The sequence below is a fragment of the Salmo trutta genome, chromosome 8 (assembly GCF_901001165.1).
Source record: "Salmo trutta chromosome 8, fSalTru1.1, whole genome shotgun sequence".
Lineage (NCBI taxonomy): Eukaryota > Metazoa > Chordata > Actinopteri > Salmoniformes > Salmonidae > Salmo > Salmo trutta.
The window spans coordinates 22,041,165-22,065,401 of record NC_042964.1 but is presented as its reverse complement, the minus strand read 5'-3'; the positions used below and the strand labels follow the sequence as shown (position 1 = coordinate 22,065,401).

At 40.5% G+C, this 24,237-nt stretch overlaps 3 protein-coding genes across 3 annotated transcripts in view; all 3 read left to right on the top strand.

Annotated features, from left to right (window-relative positions):
• Nucleotides 1-7,573: 7,573 nt before the first annotated feature.
• Nucleotides 7,574-10,830, top strand: LOC115198475 (Fc receptor-like protein 5). Its single transcript, XM_029760441.1, has 8 exons — nt 7,574-7,774; nt 8,000-8,284; nt 8,609-8,872; nt 9,058-9,378; nt 9,474-9,752; nt 9,910-10,158; nt 10,327-10,437; nt 10,729-10,830. Exons 1-8 carry the CDS (start codon nt 7,762-7,764, stop codon nt 10,806-10,808), a joined length of 1,602 nt encoding a protein of 533 aa, XP_029616301.1. The 5' UTR covers nt 7,574-7,761; the 3' UTR covers nt 10,809-10,830.
• A 5,258-nt stretch (nt 10,831-16,088) lies between these two features.
• Nucleotides 16,089-18,367, top strand: LOC115199255 (low affinity immunoglobulin gamma Fc region receptor II-like). The gene is made up of 4 exons (XM_029761874.1): nt 16,089-16,589; nt 16,701-16,949; nt 17,640-17,725; nt 18,320-18,367. The coding sequence occupies exons 1-4, from the start codon at nt 16,259-16,261 to the stop codon at nt 18,365-18,367; spliced, it is 714 nt and encodes a 237-aa protein (XP_029617734.1). The 5' UTR covers nt 16,089-16,258.
• A 5,181-nt stretch (nt 18,368-23,548) lies between these two features.
• Nucleotides 23,549-24,237, top strand: part of LOC115199253 (Fc receptor-like protein 5) — a 44,369-nt gene continuing 43,680 nt past the window's right edge. The window contains exon 1 of the mRNA XM_029761873.1: nt 23,549-23,556. Within this exon, the coding sequence (XP_029617733.1) occupies nt 23,549-23,556 (8 nt within the window). The remainder of the gene's footprint in view (nt 23,557-24,237) is intronic.

The window sequence follows — 24,237 nt, the reverse complement described above, 5'->3', positions numbered from 1 at the left end:
TGAAAAAGCCAAACCTTGACCCTGAAAACGTAATAAACTATCAGCCTGTATCGAGTCTAACATTCCACTCATACATTTAAAAAAAAGCTGTTGCATAGCAACTCACTGCCTACTTGAAGAAATATAATGTATACGAAATGCTTCAGTCTGGTTTTAGACCCCATCATAGCACTGAGACTGCACTCGTGAAGGTGGTAAATGACATTTTAATGGTGTCAGACCAAGGCTCTGCATCTGTCCTCGAGCTCCTAGACCTTAGTGCTGCTTTTGACATCATCGATCACCACATTCTTTTGGAGAGATTGGAAACCCTAATTGGTCTACATCAGTGGTTGACAAACTTTTTATCGTCGCATACCCCCTCTAGCACCACGGTCAGCGCACTCTCAAATGTTGTTTTTTGCCATCATTGTAAGCCTGCCACACACACACACAAACAAATCAATACATTTATTAAACATAAGAATGATTGTAAGTTTTTGTCACAACCTGGCTCATGGGAAGTGACAAAGACCTCTTATAGGATAATGGCACAAATAATAATATAATAATAATCAATAATTTTGCTCTTTATTTAACCATCTTACATATAAAACCTTATTTGTTCATCGAAAACTGTGAATAACTCACCACAGGTTAATGAAAAATGTGTGCTTGAAAGGATGTAAATAATTCTTCAATGTTGGGTTGTATTAAATAATTTTCCACACACAGTCTGTGCCTATATTCAGTTTTCATGCAAGTAAAGGCCGAGAATCCACTCTCACATATGTACGTGGATGCAAAGAGCGTCAGTGTCTTAACAGCGCGATTTGCCAAGGCAGGATACTCTGAGCGCAGCCCAATCTAGAAATCTGGTTAAATAAAATTTTCCCAGAACCACTTGTTGCAATTTTGACGAGGCTTTCTTGTTCAGATATCGGTAACTGGACTGGAGGCAGGGCATGAAAGGGATAATGAATCCAGTTGTTTGTGTCATCCGTTTCGGGAAAGTACATGCGTAATTGCGCACCCAACTCACTCAGGTGCTTCGCTATATCACATTTGACATTGTCTGTAAGCTTAGGTTTATTTGCAAACAAAAAAGTAATACAATGATGGAAAGACCTGTGTGTTGTCCTTGTTAATGCAGACAGAGAAGAGCTCCAACTTCTTAATCATAGCCTCAATTTTGTCCAGCACATATAATACAGTTGCGGAGAGTCTCTGTAATCCTAGATTCAGATCATTCAGGCGAGAAAAACATCTCCCATATAGGCCAGTCGTGTGAGAAACTCGTCATCATGCAAGCGTTCAGACAAGTGAAAATTATGGTCAGTTAACTATGGGCTACGTGGGACGCTAGCGTGCCACCTGCGGCACACAGCCAGTGAAATATCAGGGCGGCAAATTCAAAACAACAAAATCTCATAATTCAAATTTCTCAAACATACAAGTATTTTACACCATTTTAAAGATACACTTATCCTTAATCCAACCACATTGTCCGATTTCGAAAAGGTTTTACGGCGAAAGCATAATGTTAGATTATGTTAGGACAGAGCGTCAACAAAAAAAACCACACAGCCATTTTCTAAGCAGGAGGCGTCACAAAAACCAGTAATACAGCTAAAATTAAGTACTAACCTTTGACGATCTTCACCAGATGACACTCCTAGGACTCAATGTTACACAATACATGTATGTTTTGTTTAATAAAGTTCATATTTATATCCAAAAAAACCATTTTACATTGGCGCGTGTTGTTCAGGAAATATTTTGCCTCCAAAACTACCGGTGAATGAGCACATCAATTTACAAAAATACTCATCATAAACGTTGATAAAATATTAAACTGTTATTCAAAGAATTATATATAAACATCTCCTTAATGCAACCGCTGTGACAGATTTCAAAAAAGCTTCACGGTGAAAGCACACCTTGCAATAATCTGAGTAGAGCGCTCAGAAAACCAAACCAGCAATACAGATACCCGCCATTTTGGAGTCATCTAAAATCATAAATAGCATTATAAATATTCACTTACCTTTGATGATCTTCATCAGAATGCACTCTCAGGGATCCCAGGTCCACAATAAATGTTGTTTTGTTCGATAAAGTCCATAATTTATGTCCAAATACCTCCTTGTTGTTTGCACGTTCAGTAAGCTACTCCAAATGTAGGAAGTGCGCTGAAAATTTCACGACAAAAAGTCAAAAAAAGTTACATTTACATTCGTAGAAACATGTCAAACGTTGTATAGCATCAATCTTTAGTGCCTTTTTCACATAAAACTTCAATAATATTCCAACCGGACGATTCCAATGTCTTGAAAAATGTTATGGAACACAGATACCTCATCACGTGAATGTGCGCCACTGAAGTCATGTCATTTTCTGTGTCACCAACTTCCCGGCCTTCTTGTTCGCTCTCTGTTCACTGCAAAAGCCTGAAACAAGGTTTTAAAGACTGTTGACATCTAGTGGAAGCCTTAGGAAGTGCAAAATGAACCATAAGTCACTGTGTGTTTGATAGGCAATGACTTGAAAACACTACAAGCATCAGATTTCCCACTTCCTGGTTGGATTTCTCTCAGGTTTTTGCCTGCCATATGAGTTCTGTTATACTCACAGAAAACATTCAAACAGTTTTAGAAACTTCAGAGTGTTTTCTATCCAAATCTACTAATAATATGCAAATATACTCTGGGCCCGAGTATTAGGCAATTTACTCTGGGCACGTTTTTCATCCGAAAATGAAAATACTGCCCCCTTACCTTAAAAAGTTAAGAAAAATGTAAGCTTGTCTCTCAATTAAAAAAAAACATATCAATACTTTGCCCCTTGATAACCAGCACACTTCTGTACGTTGTGAAAGCATTTCATGGTCGCTGCCCATATCATTGAATAGTGCAGAAAATACACGACAGTTCAGGTGCCTTGCTTAACAAAGTTATCAATTTTCGCTGTAGTGTCCAAAGCATCTTTCAAGCTGTCAGGCATTCCCTTTGTAGCAAGAGCCTCTCGGTGGATGCTGCAGTGTACCCAAGTGGCGTCAGGAGCAACTGCTTGCACGCGCGTTACAACTCCCCTACGTCTTCCTGTCATGGCTTTTGCTCCATCAGTACAGACACCAACACATCTTGACCACCAAAGTCCGTTTGATGTCACAAAGCTGTCCAGTACTTTAAAAATATCCTCTCCTGTTGTCCTGGTTCCCAGTGTTTTGCAGAAGAGGATGTCTTCCTTAATTAACCCCCCATAAACATAACGAACATATGCCAGGAGCTGTGCCAGGCCCGCCACATCTGACTCATCCAGCTGTAACGCATAGATTTCCTTTGCTTGTATGCGAAGCAGTAATCATTTCAAAACATCACTTGCCATGTCACTGATGCATTGTGAAACAGTGTTGTTTGTTGAAGGCATTGTCTGTATAATTTTGGGGCCTTTTCCCAAAGCATTGTCCCAGCCATATCCTGGCAGGAAGAATTAAGTCCTCCACAATAGTATGGGGCTTGCCTGTCCTCGCCACTCGGTAGCTCACCATATAAGATGCTTCTAGCCCCTTCTTATTAATGGTATCTGTTGCTTTTATACATGTCTTACTACTCGAAAGTCATCTTAATTCTCGCTCCAAAAACTCCTGTGGCTTATTTTTCAAATTGGCATGTTTTGTTTCTAAATGTCTGCGCAAGAGTAAAGGTTTTATCGAGTTGTGAGATAGTACTTTTGCACATATAACATACTGTGGCTGAGGAAAGGCACTACTCCCAATATAAATGAACCTCAAATCAATGAAATTCTCATCATATTTGCGCCTCTTCGATGGTCCAATGTCCCTGTCTGTTGTTCGGTGCTTTTCCAGGTAAGGGGGCAGTAGCTCTTCTGCTGCATCAGATTCACAACTGTCAGTGTCCATGCTAGCTGGTCTAACAACAAATGTAGAATTACTGATGCTAGCATTGGATGTGCTCGTGGAAGCAGAACAACTTGTTTCATTGACAGGTGCAGGTGTAGTACTGCTGGTAGTATTAGCACTACCAGTACAGCTGGTATGTGTTTCTATGGATGCGGGCCTTACTTTTTTAAGCACTAATTCTCTTTCTCCCGCTCCACCCCTCCCCCAGGAGGAACTGAGCCCTGGGATAATGCCTTAGGACTACCTGGCCTGATGACTCTTGCCTGTCCCCTGTCCACCTGGTCGTGCTGCTGCTCCAGTTTCAACTGTTCTGCCTGCGGCTATAGAACCTTGACCAGTTCACTACCTTGTCCCAGACCTGCCGTTTTCAACTCTCTCTCTACCGCACCTGCTGTCTCTACCTCTGAGTGCTCGGCTATGAAAAGCCAACTGACATTTACTCCTGTGGTACTGACATGTTGTACCCTCTACAACGACGGTCCTTATTATTTGACCCTGCTGGTCATCTATGAACGTTTGAACATCTTGAAGAACAGTCTGGCCTTAATGGCCATGTACTCTTATAATCTCCACCCGGCACAGCCAGAAGAGGTCTGGCCACCCCTCAGAGCCTGGTTCCTCTCTAGAGTTTTTCCTAGCCACCGTGCTTCTACATCTGCATTGCTTGCTGTTTGGTGTTTTAGGCTGGGTTTCTGTATAGCACTTGGTGACATCTGCTGATGTAAAAAGGGCTTTATAAATACATTTGATTGATTGATTAGTTTTGATATTGTGATCCACAAGAATGTGGAGTAGTTACAGGCCTGTCCCTGAAGGGGGCGATAAGAAACCCCAGATGTTTACCATAGGATACCAACTAAAGGTGAAGTCTGTAACTGCTTTCCCCTGTAACCTTTCTCTTGGTTTCTTCACAGATGTTGTACAGATGTCCCATACTCTACACTCTACGACAAACCACTTAGATCATTTTAGAGGTAAATAGTTAAAGAAAATAGATTAATGTATTCAACATGTAATGATGTGAAGCTGAATGAAACTCTAGACTTTAACCTGGAAACCCAGTTCCCCAGTTACAGCTTTGAAACTCCTCCCATCTCTGGTCAGTGGTAATAAATAATGCAAATAAATCAAAAGTTATTTGTACTATGCGTCGAATACAACAGTGAAGTGCTTACTTACAAGGCCTTACCCAACAATGCGTTTTTAAGAAAATACACACAAAAAATATATATATAATGTATATAAAAATAAATTAATAAATTAGTTTAAAAAATAATTTACAAAAATAAAAAAAGTGAAAAAAAGTAAAAAATAATGACAAAAATAAACAATAGACAAACACAAACAATATACACACACACACAAACAAACCACACAACACAACACGCACACACACACACACACACACACACACACACACACACACACACACACACACACACACACACACACACACACACACACACACACACACACACACACACACACACAACACACACATAATGCAGTATATGAACAATAGACCTGATACACATGACATACTGTATACAGACAAATTGAAATACAACACAATAACAAACATATATATGTAGACAGTAGCTAACTAAATGTATTACTCATAACAGAACCATCTGAGGTGTGGTGTGTGGTGTCTTGTGTGTGTGAGTGAGAGAGAGAAGTGAGGGGTGGCTGGAGATGTCCATTTCCATTGTGCCCCAACAGAGGTTAGCTGGCTTGGCTTGCCACCTGACAACTGAGCAAAGGTTTGAGGGAAGTCCTACACTTACGTATCGATCTATTTTTACATTTCTCAAGAATATTTCTCTGCTTTTCTGTGTACGGTGAAGAGGTGTGATCTAAGCATGATGTGGTGTGATCTAAGCAGACTGTCATCATTTAGGAAGTAGAGGGGTTTGTTAGAAGGACTGTAGTTGTAGAAAGAGTCACTTGTCTGTGGGGACAGAATGGAGCACACCTTGCTCTGTTTGCTACTATGTAAGTACTGAGTTAGTGTGTTTGTTTATGAACACTAATTACCTCATTTACTAAGAATGTAATGGAAAAAGGAATAAGACATTAATCGATATGAAGACAGTTTCATGCTTTAGCTTTGTTTTTGGTGTTTTAGCACTTATTGAGAAAATGTTAGTAAATGGCACTCAAAGGAAATATCAGCAAATATGGTGTAGAAAGTAACCATTCTACATTGATGTTGCATCACTGTGAGAACCTGAGCTTGTATAGCCGATGCCATGCAGACCTGGTTAGTGTGGTGGTGGGCATTTAACCAGCTCATCACTCAGGAACTAAAGAGTGGTGCTAACTCAGTGGTTGCAAAATGTGCTGTCAATGACAATGAATATAAAATGCAATATTTGTTGGATGTGTTGTAGTATCAAGAAGTGACTATTGTAAATGGTTGAGGGTTCCTTCACTACAGTTATAGTAAACTGTGTTAAGAGATTAATGAGTGGTGTTTTGGTGTTTTTGGTCTCTGTACACTCTCTGTGTGCAGAACATGGGACGTTAGCTGCCATTTAACGCTGCAGTCCGTAATTCAAACTACAACAAAATGGCCACCCTGACACTTGTTGTGGTATATGGCTGTGGGATGGGGCTAAGGAAATTCATTCAACTACATTGTTTACAATAATTGTCATAAAATGACCATATTTCTTGGTTTATGATGGGATGAGACAGTTTTGAGGGAATAAAAAGTTATACTCTTTAAGAATAAATGCCTGTGATTAATTTAATGATAAAAAATGTGTTTAGAAATCATAGCTGGCACCTTTAAAATAAAGTACAGGATGGATTTGGTAATCAGTAACATTAATATGACATGTTGTTATTTAGTTCTATCTAATATTGTGACTTTCTTTGTTGTAGTGCTGAGTACACACATCTACTCTGGACACTCTGAAGATGATGATGGTAGATATTTGTACACTTGATCAAGCCTATATCTCTTAAGGCTTCATCAAATGTTTTATTTGTAATTTTTAAAGCTGCTTTTGGATAGACATATTTTGCATTTTAGGTGTCTCAAAATAACATTTTTAAAGTAATTGTTTCATGCTGGTTTTATGTTGTGCAGGACAGGCAAAGGCTTTTCTGACCATACACCCCAAATCCTCCCAGATATTCAGTGGAGAGTCTGTCACTTTCAGATGTAACATACAGAGGGGAGAAGTCACTGACTGGGAATACACATGGCGCAAGGATGATGTAGACTCAATCAGTAGGGAGCATAAACATGAGATCAGTCAGGTTAAGATTTCAGACAATGGTGTCTACAGGTGTCTGGGTACACATATTGATAATGGGATGTATTCTAAGTGGAGTGATGCAGTCAGACTGACAGTGACAGGTAAGTCATCTTATCTCTCATTCACATCACTGCCTCCTTGTCCATAACCACTTGTCCGTAACCACTTGACATTAGGCCCATTTTAAGGACGCTATTTTGTCGTTTTAAAAAGGTCTGTCTACTATTGCAGTTGAGATTCTTACTTTAATTAATTCTCCTTTCATGTAATAATTGAAGAAATATGGTGTATGGTACTAAGATCATACTTTTAACTGATTGATGACAAACTGTTTCCACAGCTCTGCCTACAGCCTCAGTGAATATGGTCACTACCCAGGAGATACTGTATTCCGGAGACACAGTCAAGCTGCGGTGTGACATATCAAACTACAGAGACTGGACGTACCACTGGTTAATAAATAAAGAACGGCTTTCCAGTCAAACCAGTAAAACCACGACCATCTCTCTCTCTGACCAGGCTGGCCAGTACCAGTGTGTGGGGACAAGGACAAGACGGCCCCAAAAATCATATGTCAGCTCATCTCTCCACATGAGCGTCACAGGTGAGCTCGCTATTAACCTTCAATCACTGTCTGAAATTTCTGAAATTTAAGCGAATGAGGGAAAATCTAAATATACTATATAGACTGTAAATTCTAACTGAATGGAGTCAACATACCCCTATTTAAAATAAACTTTAATAAAAACTTAACAGCAACAGCTAAATTATTATAAATGACCAAGCATGTATCCAGATGTTTTGATGCTCTGCTTCTCTGTTTTCTTAGCTCTTCCTGAAACTTCACTGACCGTGAATCCAAACCCTGCATACAAAGGAGAGACAGTAACTCTGACATGTTCAGTGGGGTCTGACAGTGGCTGGAGCTATACATGGTACAAAGACAACACTAAGAAAGTAGTGACCTTGTCTGGTAGACACACTACAACAGGAGCCACCTTCACCATCAGTAGAGCTGCTGATTCTGACCAGGGTCTCTACTGGTGTCAGGGAGAGATCCAGTCCAGATCCATATCATCAATCATCAGTGATCCTGTCACTATCACTGTGAATGGTGAGTAAGTGTGACTGTGTGTGTGTGTGTGTGTGTGTGTGTGTGTGTGTGTGTGTGTGTGTGTGTGTGTGTGTGTGTGTGTGTGTGTGTGTGTGTGTGTGTGTGCGTGCGTGCGTGCGTGCGTGTGCTTGTGCTTGTGTGTGGACATCACACCATGTCAGTATATGTCAGTATTCTGATAGATCTTGGTAAGTCAGACAGTTCATACTGTTTGTTCAGAAATGACAACTTATGATATGGTCATGTTGTGCTGAATGCTGATCAACATTATTTTACATTTTAAGGTGTGTGATAATGGTTATTTTCTGTGTTGTGTCTGTGCAGAGAGACCTGTGGCTGTTCTGACCCTCCAACCCAACTGGCCCCAGATATTCCGTGGGGAGACTGTCACTCTCAGATGTGACATACAGGGGGGAGAAGAGATTGAGTATGCTTTTTATAACAGTGGGAAGTCGGTCTACACCAAAACAGAGCCTGAGTACAGAATCAGTCCTGCAATGAATGGTCTATATACCTGTGAAGGTCTTCAGAAAAGAAATGGCTTAAAACACTCCCAGACAAGTAATGCTATACAATTGACCGTGTTAGGTAAGTCTGTTTTTATGGGATTGAAAGAGAAAGACAGAAAGGATGAGGACAAATAGCAGACAGTGAGATCAATGAGGAAACAAAACTATAGTTTGATTTTGGGGTAAGGCACAATACCATAGTAACAAAATAGGTAAACATTTTAAAGACTGAACATTTGATTTGTGTCATTTCCTTCATAACAGATAAACCCCAAGCTGTCCTGAGTGTCTCTCCTCAGTGGCTGAACCCTGGAGACTCAGTTACTCTGAGCTGTGGGGTTAAAGAGTTATCTACAGGCTGGAGGTTCTTCTGGTACCGAACTGTTCCCTACACAGCTGGGTTTCTCTCCCTATCAGACTGGTCCTACTCTGTAGAGCCTCTATCTGGCAGTGGGACTAGTGAAGACTCCTACACTCTGATCCCTGCTGGTCCTAGTCACACAGGAGGATATGTGTGTAGAGCTGGGAGAGGAGACCCAGTCTATGACACACTCTACAGTGAACCTCAGTTTTTCTGGTCAGGAGGTAACTAACTGCATTGAAACTGCATTTAATCATATTTAAGTCATCCTCATGTGTATATATAACTATTCGTTTTACTCCATCACTCTTTGTTTCAGATCCGCAACCATCACTGTCTCTCAAAACAAGACCTAACAGAACTCAACACTTTACATCAAAGTCTCTCTCACTAAGCTGTGAGGAGAAGAGGAACTCTACTGGATGGAGACTGAAGAGATACAGAGAGAAAGCAGTGGAGTCAGAGTGTGTCTCTAACTGGGGATCAGGAGCAGGGTCCACATGTACCATCAGGTCCACACGTAAAAAGGACAGTGGAGTGTACTGGTGTGAGTCTGGATCAGGAGAGTACAGTAATGCTGTCAACATCACAGTGGATGGTACGTCTGTTGTACAACATTCACTAACCTTTTTTTACATTATAATGTATGTTAATGATGTTTAATTCTGGATTGAATGTTTGCATCTAATAAAATACAAGCTCATGTGAGTGATTACTCCAGATTTACAGTATTATTTATATATTATGTTACACAGATGGCACTCTGATCCTTGAGAGCCCTCCCTATCCCATAACTGAGGGAGACTCTGTGACTCTGAGCTGTTCAAATAGATATCAGGAAACAAACTCGAACCCCAAGGTTGATTTCTACAAAGATGGAGTACTCATCAGGAATGAGACCACAGGAGAGATGACCATCCCTGCAGTTTCCAAGTCAGATGAAGGCTTCTATAAGTGTAAATCTAATGAAGGAGAATCACCAGAGAGCTGGGTGACAGTGAGAGGTGAGAAGTGTGTATGTTTGTGTGTGTGTGTGTGTGTGTGTGTGTGTGTGTGTGTGTGTGTGTGTGTGTGTGTGTGTGTGTGTGTGTGTGTGTGTGTGTGTGTGTGTGTGTGTGTGTGTGTGTGTGTGTGTGTTCATGGTTAAACATGTGTTTTGCTCGTCCCTCCAGGTTCTGTTGTCTCCATCTTTCTGCTGCCCAGGCTGCTGTGTAGTCTGCTGGTGATGTCTCCCTTTCTACTGGTATCTATTGTGTTGACGGTGAAATGCTGCAGGGCTCGAGGTGACCTCTTTATTTCAGTGTGTATCGACAATCAACTTATCCAGCTTGATATTCTCCTTCTTTATGTCATGCTCTTATATCACTCAAATGGTTCATGTCAAATGCAAATAGAAAAGTGCCCATGGTCAGCTATTTTTGTTAAATGTGTTCTATGGAAATTTTCTCCCCTCAAAAAAGGCAAACTAACCTTTTTATTACTTTTGATGGATTACATTTTAGTGCTGAGCAGTTGAAAGAGCAGTTGAATCAGTTTAACTCCAATGCTAATCTCTGTCCGTTGTTTTCCCATAGGCCTGTGTTCAACAGCCAAATCTCTTCAATACGAGTTACGATCTGATGATGTCATTGAACAGACTGAATCATCCGTGTGATCATTACAGTAAGAACTGTAAACTGAACAACCATTTTTGGGATTTTTATGTTTTTGCCATTGCCTTTACATTGATTTATGACAGTGTTTACTGAGTCAAATATCACTGAATGTAATTTTACAAATACTAAATGTTATGATTTAGCAAGTTGCCGTTTTCAGCTTTTGGGGGCTTGTTTTTTTATTTATTTTATTTTTTATTTATTTCACCTTTATTTAACCAGGTAGGCAAGTTGAGAACAAGTTCTCATTTACAATTGCGACCTGGCCAAGATAAAGCAAAGCAGTTCGACAACATACAAAAACACAGAGTTACACATGGAGTAAAACAACATACAATCAATGATGCAGTAGAAAAAGATAAGACTATATACAATGTGAGCAAATGATGTGAGATAAGGGAGGTAAAGGCAAAAAAATGCCATGGTGGCAAAGTAAATAAAGTATGGCAAGAAAAACACTGGAATGGTAGATTTGTAGTTTGAAGAAAGTTAAAAGTTAAAATATAAATAATATGGTGCATAGGAGCAAAATAAATAAAATAAATAAATACAGTAGGGGAAGAGGTAGTAGTTTGGGCTAAATTAAAGATGGGCTATGTACAGGTGCAGAGATCTGTGAGCTGCTCTGACAGCTGGTGCTTAAAGCTAGTGAGGGAGATAAGTGTTTCCAGTTTTAGAGATTTTTGTAGTTCGTTCCAGTCATTGGCAGCTGAGAACTGGAAGGAGAGACGACCAAAGGAGGAGTTGGCTTTAGGGGTGACCAGAGAGATATACCTGCTGGAGCGCGTGCTACAGGTGGGTGCTGCTATGGTGACCAGTGAGCGGAGATAAGGGGGGACTTTACCTAGCAGGGTCTTGTAGATGACCTGGAGCCAATGTGTTTGGCGACGATTATGAAGTGAAGGCCAGCCAACGAGAGCATACAGGTCGCAGTGGTGGGTTGTATATGGGGCTTTGGTGACAAAACGGATGGCACTGTGATAGACTGCATCCAGCTTGTTGAGTAGGGTATTGGAGGCTATTTTGTAAATGACATCGCCGAAGTCGAGGATTGGTAGGATGGTCAGTTTTACGAGGGTATGTTTGGCAGCATGAGTGAAGGATGCTTTGTTGCGAAATAGGAAGCCAATTCTAGATTTCACTTTGGATTGGAGATGATTGATGTGAGTCTGGAAGGAGAGTTTACAGTCTAACCAGACACCTAAGTATTTGTAGTTGTCCACAAATTCTAAGTTAGAACCGTCCAGAGAAGTTATGCTGGATGGGCGGGCAGGTGCAGGCAGCGATCGGTTGAAGAGCATGCATTTAGTTTTACTTGTGTTTAGGAGCAGTTGGAGACCACGGAAGGAGAGTTGAATGGCATTGAAGCTCGTCTGGAGGGTTGTTAACACAGTGTCCAAAGAAGGGCCAGAAGTATACAGAATGGTGTCGTCTGCGTAGAGGTGGATCAGAGATTCACCAGCAGCAAGAGCGACATCATTTATGTATACAGAGAAAAGAGTTGGCCCAAGAATTGAACCCTGTGGTACCCCCATAGAGACTGCCAGAGGTCCAGACAGTAGGCCCTCCGATTTGACACACTGAACTCTGTCAGAGAAGTAGTTGGTGAACCAGGCGACGCAATCGTTTGAGAAACCAAGGCTACTAAGTCTGCCGATGAGGATGTGGTGATTAACAGAGTCAAAAGCTTTGGCCAGGTCAATGAATACGGCAGCACAGTATTGTTTCTTATCGATGGCGGTTACGATGTCGTTTAGGACCTTGAGCGTGGCTGAGGTGCACCCATGACCAGCTCTGAAACCAGATTGCATAGCGGAGAGGGTGCGGTGGGATTCGAAATAGTCGGTAATCTGTTTGTTGACTTGGCTTTCGAAGACCTTAGAAAGGCAGGGTAGGATGGATATAGGTCTGTAGCAATTTGGGTCAAGAGTGTCACCTCCTTTGAAGAGGGGGATGACAGCAGCTGCTTTCCAATCTATGGGAATCTCAGACGACACGAAAGAGAGGTTGAACAGGCTAGTAATAGGGGTTGCAATAATTTCGGCAGATAATTTTAGAAAGAAAGGGTCCAGATTGTCAAGCCCAGCTGATTTGTAGGGGTCCAGATTTTGCAGCTCTTTCAGAACATCAGCTGAATGGATTTGGGAGAAGGAGAAATGGGGGAGGCTTGGGCGAGTAGCTGTGGGGGGTGCAGTGCTGTTGAATGCAGTAGGGGTAGTTAGGTGGAAAGCATGGCCAGCCGTAGAAAAATGCTTATTGAAATTCTCAATTATAGTGGGCTTATCGGTGGTGACAGAGTTTCCTATCCTCAGTGCAGTGGGCAGTTGGGAGGAGGTGTTCTTATTCTCCATGGACTTTACAATGTCCCAGAACTTTTTAGAGTTGGAGTTGCACGAAGCAAATTTCTGTTTGAAAAAGCTAGCCTTGGCGTTTCTAACTGCCTGTGTGTATTGGTTTCTAACTTCCCTAAAAAGTTGCATATCGCGGGGGCAGTTTGATGCTAATGCAGAACGCCACAGGATATTTTTGTGTTGGTTAAGGGCAGTCAGGTCTGGGGAGAACCAAGGGCTATATCTGTTCCTGGTTCTAAATTTCTTGAAAGGGGCATGCTTATTTAAGATGGAGAGGAAGGCATTTTTAAAAAATAACCAGGCATCCTCTACTGACGGGATGAGGTCAATATCCTTCCAGGATACCAGGGCCAGGTCGATTAGAAAGGCTTGCTCGTTGAAATGTTTCAGGGAGCGTTTGACAGTGATGAGTGGAGGTCGTTTGACCGCTGACCCATTACGGGTACAGGCAATGAGGCAGTGATCGCTGAGATCTTGGTTGAAAACAGCAGAGGTGTAATTAGAGGGCACATTGGTTAGGATGATATCTATGAGGGTGCCAGTGTTTGCGGCTTTGGGGTTGTACCTGGTGGGTTCATTAATAATTTGTGTGAGATTGAGGGCATCAAGCTTGGATTGTAGAATAGCTGGGGTGTTAAGCATGTCCCAGTTTGGTCGCCTAGTAGCACGAGCTCTGAAGATAGATGGGGGGCAATCAATGTATGCTTGGCTTTGTTATTTTTGATTGTTGTTCATTTTCTTGAAATATTACACTGACCCCTCTTTGACTTCAGTTTGTTGATTAAACAATAGTGAAGTGCCTGTTTTGTTTAAAAGCTGAATTTCCATTTTTTTTCTTTTGTGTTTTACATAATGTCAAGCTTTTTATATACATTTTCATAATAAAAAAAAAAACCTAAAGGTGGGTTTATACTTGGTTGGCTGACCTGCTAATACAACTTTAACAGTTAAGTTGGCACATTTATAATTTTTTTGTATACATTGTACATCATTTTCACTTCTATGTCTCTATGTTTTTTGTAAAATTGCATTTTTACAGTAATTATAGGAGCCAGATTAGTATTCCACTATGGAACTTGAATGAAGAGAGTGTTTGTTGTCTTACATCAGATAGCGCAATGATTCCGCACGATGATGATCGCATAAGAGTGACGCAAACCAACGTAAGACAATGGAGGGTGTGTTGTATTTTGGATTTTAAATGTTGTATTAAATCTCATATGTCAAACAAAAAGTGATGATTCCCTACATCATTGTATTCCTTTGAAAATATTGCTGTCAGTCTTCTGTAAAGCACATCCAGACTTGACTTTTACTGATTGGAACCCATTGTGAAGTGGTCCATGTCTGTACTAATATGATAACTATACATTTACATTTCAGCAGACGCTGTTATCCAGAGCGACTTATAGTAGTGAATTCATACATTTCATACATTTTTTCTCTCTACTGGTCCCCCATTGGAATCGAACCTGCAGACCTGGCATTGCAAACACCATGCTAGACTAACTGAGCCACACGGGACCATAGAGAGAGGAAGGAATAAGAGGGCAGACACAGTAGACTGAGGGGTTATGTTGTCGCTATGGACCAATGACTATATTAGTTTCTATATTGTGATCCACAAGAACGTAGAGTAGTTACAGGCCTGTCCTGAAGGGGGTGATAAGAAACCCCAGATGTTTACCTTTGTTTCTTCACACGGTGTCTCACAGTCTACAACAAACCACTTAGATATGTTCAGAGGTAAATAGTTTAAAAATGGATTAATGTATTCAACATGTAATGATGTGAAGCAAAATTAAACTCTAAACTTTAACCTGGAAATCCAGTTCCCCAGTTACAACTTTCAAACTCCCCCCGTCTCTGGTCAGTGGTAAAACATTCCGCACAGCTGCCTCTGATGAACACTACCATTCAAAAGTGTTGGGGTTACTTAGAAATGTCCTTGTTTTTGAAAGAAAAGCACATTTTTCAGACATTGTTAATGTTGTAAATTACTATTGTTGTGTGTGTGTGTGTGTGTGTGTGTGTATATGTGTGTGTGTGTGTGTGTGTGTGTGTGTGTATGTGTGTGTGTGTGCGGACATCACTGTATATGTATTCTGATAGATCTTGGTAAGTCAGACAGTTCAGACTGCATACTGTATGTTCAGAAATGACAACTTTTGATATGTTCATTTTGTGATAAATACTGTTCCACATTATTTTACTTTCTAAGGTGTGTGATAAAATTGTGCAAATGTTCATTCAGTTAGTTGTCTGTGTTGTGTCTGTCCAGACTGACTTGTGCCTGTTCTGACCATCCAACCCAGCTGGCCACAGACATTCAGTGGAGAGACTGTCGCTCTCAGATATGACAAACAGGAGAGAAGAGATTGAGCATTATTTTTAATAACAGTGGGATGTTGGTCTTCTCCAAAACAGAGCCTGAGTACAGAATCAGTCCTGCAAAGAATGGTCTATATACCTGTGAAGGTCTTCAGAAAAGAAATGGCTTAAAACACTCCCAGACAAGTAATGCTATACAATTGACCGTGTTAGGTAAGTCTGTTTTTATGGGATTGAAAGAGAAAGACAGAAGGAATGAGGTCAAATAGCAGACAGTGAGATCAATGATGGAACAAAACTATAGTTAGATTTTGGGGTAATGTACTATCCCATAATAACAAAATGGGTAAACATTTTAAAGACTGAACATTTGATTTGTGTCATTTTCTTCATAACAGATAAACCCCAAGCTGTCCTAATTGTCTCTCCTCAGTGGCTGAACCCTGGAGACTGAGTTACTCTGAGCTGTGGGGTTAAAGAGTCATCTACAGGCTGGAGGTTCTTCTGGTACCAAACTGTTCCCTACACAGCTGGGTTACTCTCCCTATCAGGCAGGTCCTACTCTGTAGAGCCTCTATCTGGCAATGGTACTAGTGAAGACTCCTACACTCTGATCCCTGCTGGTCCAAGTCACACAGGAGGATATGTGTGTAGAGCTGGGAGAGGAGACCCAGTCTATGACACACTCTACAGTGAACCTCAGTTTTTCTGGTCAGGAGGTAACTAACTGCATTGAAACTGCATTTAATCATATTTAAATCACCATCATGTGTATATATAACTACTGTATACCTTTGACTATGTCACTCTTTGTTTCAGATCCGCAAACTTCAGTGTCTCTCAAAATAAGACCTAACAGAACTCAACACTTTACATCAAAGTCTCTCTCACTAAGCTGTGAGGAGAAGAGTAACTCTACTGGATGGAGACTGAAGAGATACAGAGAGAAAGCAGTGGAGTCAGAGTGTGGCTCTAACTGGGGATCAATAGCAGGGTCCACATGTACCATCAGGTCAACACGTAAAAAGGACAGTGGAGTGTACTGGTGTGAGTATGGATCAGGAGAGTACAGTAATGCTGTCAACATCACAGTGGCTGGTACGTCTGTTGTACAACATTCATTAACCTTTTTTACATTACAATGTATGATAATGATGTTCAATTCTGTACTCCAGATTTACAGTTTTATTGATATGTTATGTTACACAGATGGCCCTCTGATCCTGCAGAGCCCTCCCTATCCCATAACTGAGGGAGACTCTGTGACTCTACACTGTACATATAGATATCAGCAAACAAACCCGATCCCCAAGGTTGATTTCTACAAAGATGGAGTACTCATCAGGAATGCGACCACAGGAGAGATGACCATCCCTGTAGTATCCAAGTCAGATGAAGGCTTCTATAAGTGTAAATCTAATGAAGGAGAATCACCAGAGAGCTGGGTGACAGTGAGAGGTGAGAAAATGGTCATGATCACATGACCTTTTCATAATATCAAATCAAATCAAAGTTTATTTGTCACGTGCGCCCTGAATACAACAGGTGTAGTAGACCTTACAGTGAAATGCTTACTTACAGGCTCTAACCAAGAGGGCGAAAAAAAGGTATGTGTGTGTGAAGGTAAGTAAAGAAATAAAACAACAGTAAAAAGACATTTGAAAGTAAGAGTTGCAAGGCTTTATACAGACACCGGTTAGTCAGGCTTATTGAGGTAGTATGTACATGTAGGTATGGTTAAAGTGACTATGCATATATGATGAACAGAGAGTAGCAGTAGTGTAAAAAGAGGGGTTGGCGGGTGGTGGGACACAATGCATGAGGATAATATCTGTGGTTATCAGTCATTTGTAGTGTGTTGCTGGTGTTCTACTGGCCATTCTCCTGGTACTGCTGTGTCGATATAAAAACACCAAAGGTGAGACTTTTATAAATTCTCATTAAACTTTTTGTTCATGTTTAGGAGAAAGACGTCTAATTACAAAAGTTTAAAACAGTAACGACTTGATACAGTATAATAGTATCCATTTCTCATTACAGATTCCTGTTGCAACAGAATATTCTCGTGAGTACACCTGTCATTAAACTATGTTCCTTTTCATACTGTAAAGTACTATCTGTGTTTCATGACTCTCTCTCTCCCTGTAGGCCCAACCAGCCCCAGAGGACCAACCTGGACCCGCAACAGGACCAAGAATCTACCCAGGGCCAGGCTCCTGATAATCTGCAGCGTGGTCAGTCTCTCATCCCAGACCACTGTTACTCTCCTCTCTCTGTAACTACACATACTGACTTTTCACCATTCACTTTACATACATGTTACCATACTCTATGTCTCTAGGCAAGCTGAGGGAAAACCAACCAATTAATCTTTCTCTCTCTTCAACCAACAGGTGGCACTAACATCTATGATACAATCACACCCTCAGACAGTAATGACAATGGTACTGGGAAAGGGGGATACCTAGTCAGTTGTACAACTGAATGCCTTCAAATGAAATGTGTCTTCCACATTAAACCAACCCCTCTGAATCAGAGAGGTGCAGGGGGGCTGCCTTAATCAACATCCACATCTTCGGCGTCTGGGGAACAGTGGGTTAACAGCCTTGCTCAGGGGCAGAACGACTGATTTTTACCTTGTCAGCTCGGGGATTCGATCCAGCAACCTTTGGGTTACTGGACCAGCAACCTAACCACTAGGCTACCTGTATGTTAAATTTAGCATGAATACAGTATAGAGGTGTTGTTGCTGTTGTTCTTCATATGTTTAACATGACTAGCATACTAATATTAAGTAGAGATATTAGTGTATTACCTGCATATTTCAGATGCTGGTGCTGCTACTGCTGGACCAAGTGATGTGTCGTACCCCATAGAGCGGGGAACCAGACAGATATAGGGTAGGTAATGACAGAGGTGATTGAGTCCTGCTGAGTCCAATAATGCGAGTGGCGGGGGAATGGCAGGTTGCGTAATGATGGTGTCAGGAGTGCGTAATGCTGGGGAGCCTGGCGCCTTCGTGCTCCAGGGAGGGGGAGCGGGAGCAGGCGTGATACCTATAGAGCATTGGTCTCATATTGGCAACACTGGCTCTGGTGTGATGCAGAGGTGGGACCAAGTCATTGTTTTACAAGTCACAAGTAAGTCTCAAGTCTTAGCACTCAAGTCCCCAGTCAAGTCCCAAGTCAAGACAGGCTAGTACGAGTCAAGTCTCAAGTCCTAAACTTTGAGTATCGAGTCCTAAACAATTCATAATGTTTATTACATTCCGAATAAACGTTATATTTCCATGGAAATACATGGGTAGCCATGAGAAAGACCCCCCCCCAATAGTGATCGACTGTCGAAGATTGCTATGGGGCACAATCGGGCGATATTGTAGCTCAATCTTGGGTGCAATGATCACGTTCCATCACTGACTGACTGTGTGGCGGCTCATTGATTTAACGTTACGTTAGCCTTCATGCTACACTAGAAAAGTTGTAAATTATATAGCTGGCAGCTATTTTAGCCACGACTTACCGTTCTTTGTGCAGCTTCAAATGTCAAACAAAGTTGGAAATTGTTGCGCATCCGTCTGTAATTTTCTTCCCGCATGTTTTGCAAGTTGCAATCCATTTTTTGTTTATACAGCGTCGTCTTTATATCCGAAAATAATACTTTTGGGTATCATCTTTCCAAAGGCTCCATCTGAATTCATCCGCCGACGTTCCTCTGCACTGCCACGCTCAACTTTTTCTCAGCTGGCACAATTTGATTGGCTGTTGTCTGATTCAAACTGTAATCCGTTAAACGAAAGAGTTGATGCGCTGCACACTTTTATTAACCTCTCTAGGGTATGTGGGACGAAATCGTCCCACCTACTCAACAGCCAGTGGAATCCCGTGGCGCGTTATTCAAATACCTTAGAAATGCTATTACTTCAATTTCTCAAACATATGACTATTTTACAGCTATTTAAAGACAAGTCTCTCGTTAATCTAACCACACTGTCCGATTTCAAAAAGGCTTTACAACGAAAGCAAAACATTAGATTATGTCAGCAGAGTACCCAGCCAGAAATAATCAGACACCCATTTTTCAAGCTAGCATATAATGTCACAAAAACCCAAACCACAGCTAAATGCAGCACTAACCTTTGATGATCTTCATCAGATGACACACCTAGGACATTATGTTATACAATACATGCATGTCTGTTCAATCAAGTTCATATTTATATCAAAAAACAGCTTTTTACATTAGCATGTGACGTTCAGAAAAAGCATACCCCCCGCAAACTTCCGGGGAATTTACTAACAATTTACTAAATTACTCACGATAAACGTTCACAAAAAGCATAACAATTTTTTAAAGAATTATAGATACAGAACTCCTCTATGCACTCGATATGTCCGATTTTAAAATAGCTTTTCGGATGAAGCACATTTTGCAATATTCTAAGTACATAGCCCAGCCATCACGGGCTAGCTATTTAGACACCCGGCAAGTTTAGCCTTCATCAAAATCATATTTCCTATAAGAAAAATGGTCTTACCTTTCCTGTTCTTCGTCAGAATGCACTCCCAGGACTTCTACTTCAATAACAAATGTAGGTTTGGTCCCAAATAATCCATCGTTATGTTCCATCAGCGATGTTTTGTTCGTGCGTTCTAGACACTATCAGAATGGTAAATCACGGTCGTGCGCATGGCGCATAACGTGACAAAAAAATTCGAAATATTCCATTACCGTACTTCGAAGCATGTCAACCGCTGTTTAAAATCAATTTTTATGCAATTTATCTCGTAGAAAAGCGATAATATTCCGACCGGGAATCTGCCTGTCTGTAAACAGAGGGAAAAACAAAAAGACGGGGGCGGACAGTGCACGAGCATGAAGTCCTTTGTCCTCTGATAGACCACTTAGCAAAAGCGCTCCTGTGTTTCAGCCAGGGCTTTGAATTACGTCATTCAGGTTTTTCCCGGGCTCTGAGACCCCATTGGAGACGTGGGAAGTGTCACGTAACAGCAGTAATCCTGAGTTTTTGGAAGAGATGTCAAAGAAAGCAAATAAATGGTCAAACAGGCCACTTCCTGTAAAGGAATCTCTCAGGTTTTTGCCTGCCAAATGAGTTCTGTTATACTCACAGACACCATTCAAACAGTTTTAGAAACCTTAGGGTGTTTTCTATCCATATATAATAAGTATATACATATTCTAGTTACTGGGTAGGATTAGTAACCAGATTAAATCGGGTACGTTTTTTATCCGGCCGTGTAAATACTGCCCCCTAGCCCCAACAGGTTATTAAGGACAACACAGGAATTAGAGATGTAAGTATGCATTGCCGTTATCATGTATCTGAATGTGTGGAAGTTGTATGTACTGTATTGTAATTGGCTGTATTTTGATTCCAGACAAGATCAAACAGTCATGTAAACCCAATATCCATCTATGAAACTGTCAATGATCTGGTTATCCCAAGATTGAACAAGGTAAGATATAAATGGTCATAATGGTAAAATGTCTGTGATTGAATGGAAGACTATGTAGTCTACTTTGAGAATAGTCACTACCTTTCTTGATGCTGAAACAGTTTCTTCTTGATTATCTGTCAGATGTAGCGACAGCCTCTACATGACAAGATCAAATTTGGACGCCCAGAATGAACCCTCCTCTCCCTGCCAGAAAGTAATGTGAGCTGAACAGGATGTGGTCATAAACTTGGCATTCCATAAATATAGGACCCTCTGCATCCTCTGCATCTTACACGTGTATATTCTGTAAATAGGCTGAGATGTTACTCTTTAATTTCATCACGAACTACACTATTTGCTTACTTTTACTTCCTTCTCCCTTTGTTGATTTTCATATATACAGTATATCATCAGGCCGTATGCCTTTCTTTGAGGGCCTAGTTACAATTAGGAGATTCTGAAATGTGTAATAGGCAGTAGAAGGCGTGGTAATATAGACAAGCTCATATGTCGAATTTCTATTTTCTAGATGAAAGAAAATTGTGTTAGATACAAGTAAGACATTGATTAGTGAGGTTGATTTATGCCTGTGTACTCTTTTGCGTTAGGAGTATGTGCTCGCAGGCATCAATGAGGTTGTAATCAGGGAGTATATGCTGAGGAGCGTGTGAAATGTAGATGGTCTTATTTGAATTGTCTGCATTTCCAAAATGGCATTCATGTCTGTCCCAATAACCAGATGGAATTCAGTTCATTCTAAAAAAATATGCTGTTCAGTGAATTAAAAATAATTATACTTTATTAGCATACCTTGAGTGCCTTGCATTTAGAGTGAATTGCAATTACCACTCACGACTGTATTTGTTAGCGACAGAGACATGATTGTTGTATTGAATGGTTTTCAGTACTGTAGCCTTCACCTAGTGAATGTCTAAGTGAATATGTTATCTTTAAAATTAAACTCATTATGACAACACATTACATATATCATAAAGCCCCTGAGGGCCTAGTTACACCCTAACACACTGGTCTGAAACTCCTGGTTTAGTCAAATTATGCCGGCTTGCAAAGTGATGTGTCATTTCTATTGGAATCCAGCTAAAGTTAGGATATCTGTCACATCCTGACCAGTAATAGGGGTTATTTGTTATTGGAGTTTGGTCAGGACGTGGCAGAGGGTTTTATGTGGTTCGGGGTGGTTGTGTGTTTAGTGGGGTGTTTGATTTATTATTCCGGGTTTTGGGCAATGTTCTATGTTTATGAATTTCTATGTTTAGTCTAGTCATTTGTATTTCTATGTTTAGGTAATTGGGGGTTGGACTCTCAATTGGAGGCAGGTGTTTTCTTGTTGCCTCTGATTGAGAGTCCTATAAATAGGTATGTGTTTGTTTTGGTATTTTGTGGGAGATTATGTGCTGTGTATAGCTTTGTGCCTTACCGGCCTGTTATTCGTCGTTGTGGATTATTTGTGTACGTGTTTGTTTTGGTTTACCTTCTTTGTCCATTTAATAAAAAGAAGATGAGTGCACATATTCCCGCTGCGTCTTGGTCCACTTTACCCTACGACAACCGTGACAATATCCAACAAGTGAAACTTTCAGTCACACGCAACCTGCATTCAGAATGACTGTTGGGGTAGGGAAGATTGATTATTGAGATTATCTAATTCATATAAACTGGAACAAACATATCAGTAATGGGTGAAATAAGTCCAACTACTAACAGATTGGATTAGTTTACAAAAATCTATGTTCTCTGTGTTTGTGTAGCATAAGATTAATCAACCAATCATAGTACATACAAATACACAGTTATTGAAACAAACCATTCTGAAAATCAACCTGCAAGAGATCATGCTGGAATAAAATAATGATGATGATTGGTGTCGTTTTGAGTTGTTTTGAGCAAACATTAATTTTGTATTTTACTCAACAAGCTTGTTCAAATACAACTGACTTCAAGCAGTTTGTTGATTAAAGACTCTAACACTTTGGCTTGAATTCTTGTCATTTTTAAGTCCACTCAACTTGCATAATAATGCTAAATAAGCAATTGGTTAAGTTTGACTTTTTCCAGTGCAAAGTGTATGAAATGAAAAGGCTGAGGAACTTCACATTAGGTCACTAGTTTGTCGTAGTTTAGCGGTCATGGTTTGCTCTCCAAATTTAGCAGTGTGGGTTTGTGAAGGAAGGCACTGTGTGAAGCTGTCTTTTCCCACCGTGGTCAGAGAGAGTCATATAGAGAATTGGTTGTAATCATACGCAAAAACCTGTGAAAACCTAGTTGCAGGGCTGATGAGTACACATGAAAAGTTGTGCAGAGATTTATGTCCATTTCAGAGAGAAGAATGACAATTGTTCTTGCAGCATACATTTTCTGTAGCTCACTTATTCATTTCTCTTTTACATTCAATCTATCACTGTGATCAGTACTTTCCTGGGTTATTACTTTGAACAGTTGACAGACTGTAACTCAAGAACATCTACATGCAGTTGTCCTCCAAATAGCTACAACATAAACCAAATGATAAACATGCCATGTCGTCAAACCTTTGACACCTCTCTTAGTGACATTAAAGATTGTACTGAACATGTGAACATGACCAGGTATGATAAATGCCATATATACTTCACTTTTTGTACAACTATGTTTTATCCACTAAGTTTCTTTCTCTGATATATACTATAGTTCTCTCTTCCTCGCACAGAAAGACCATAGTGCTGATGTTTCCATTTACTTTTACAGTAAGAGGAAGTTGTGTAGAGATGAACATGACATCAGATGCAATTTTTTCTATTTCTCTTTAAGCATCTGTACCTTTCTAATTCTGTCAAAGCCCCATTCGTGTCACAGCCACAGGAACTGTAGGGGTCCGGAAGACTTGCCAGAGGCTTAGAATGGAGTACACTTTATGTGCAACTCTGCGATGATGATGATTCATGTATTTCTCTGTATTTTGAATATTGTTAGCTAACTATTTCCTTTATTGGACAATAAAATGTTTCATTCATAGAATATGAAGTATGTCATATATGCACAATAAATGTGGTAACTGATGATGACGTTGTTTGGTTACACTGTGTTTACCGACTGCAGAGTAATGGAGTTGTTGGTCACTACAGCTTTTAATCAGGTTGTAGCATGAGCCTGAGAAATATATCATATAAACTAATATGATGACATAGAGAGAGGAAGGAATAAGGGGACAGACCCAGTAGACTGAAGGGTTATGTTGTTGCTATGTGACCAATCACATCTTAGTTTCTATGTTGTGTTCCTCAAGAATG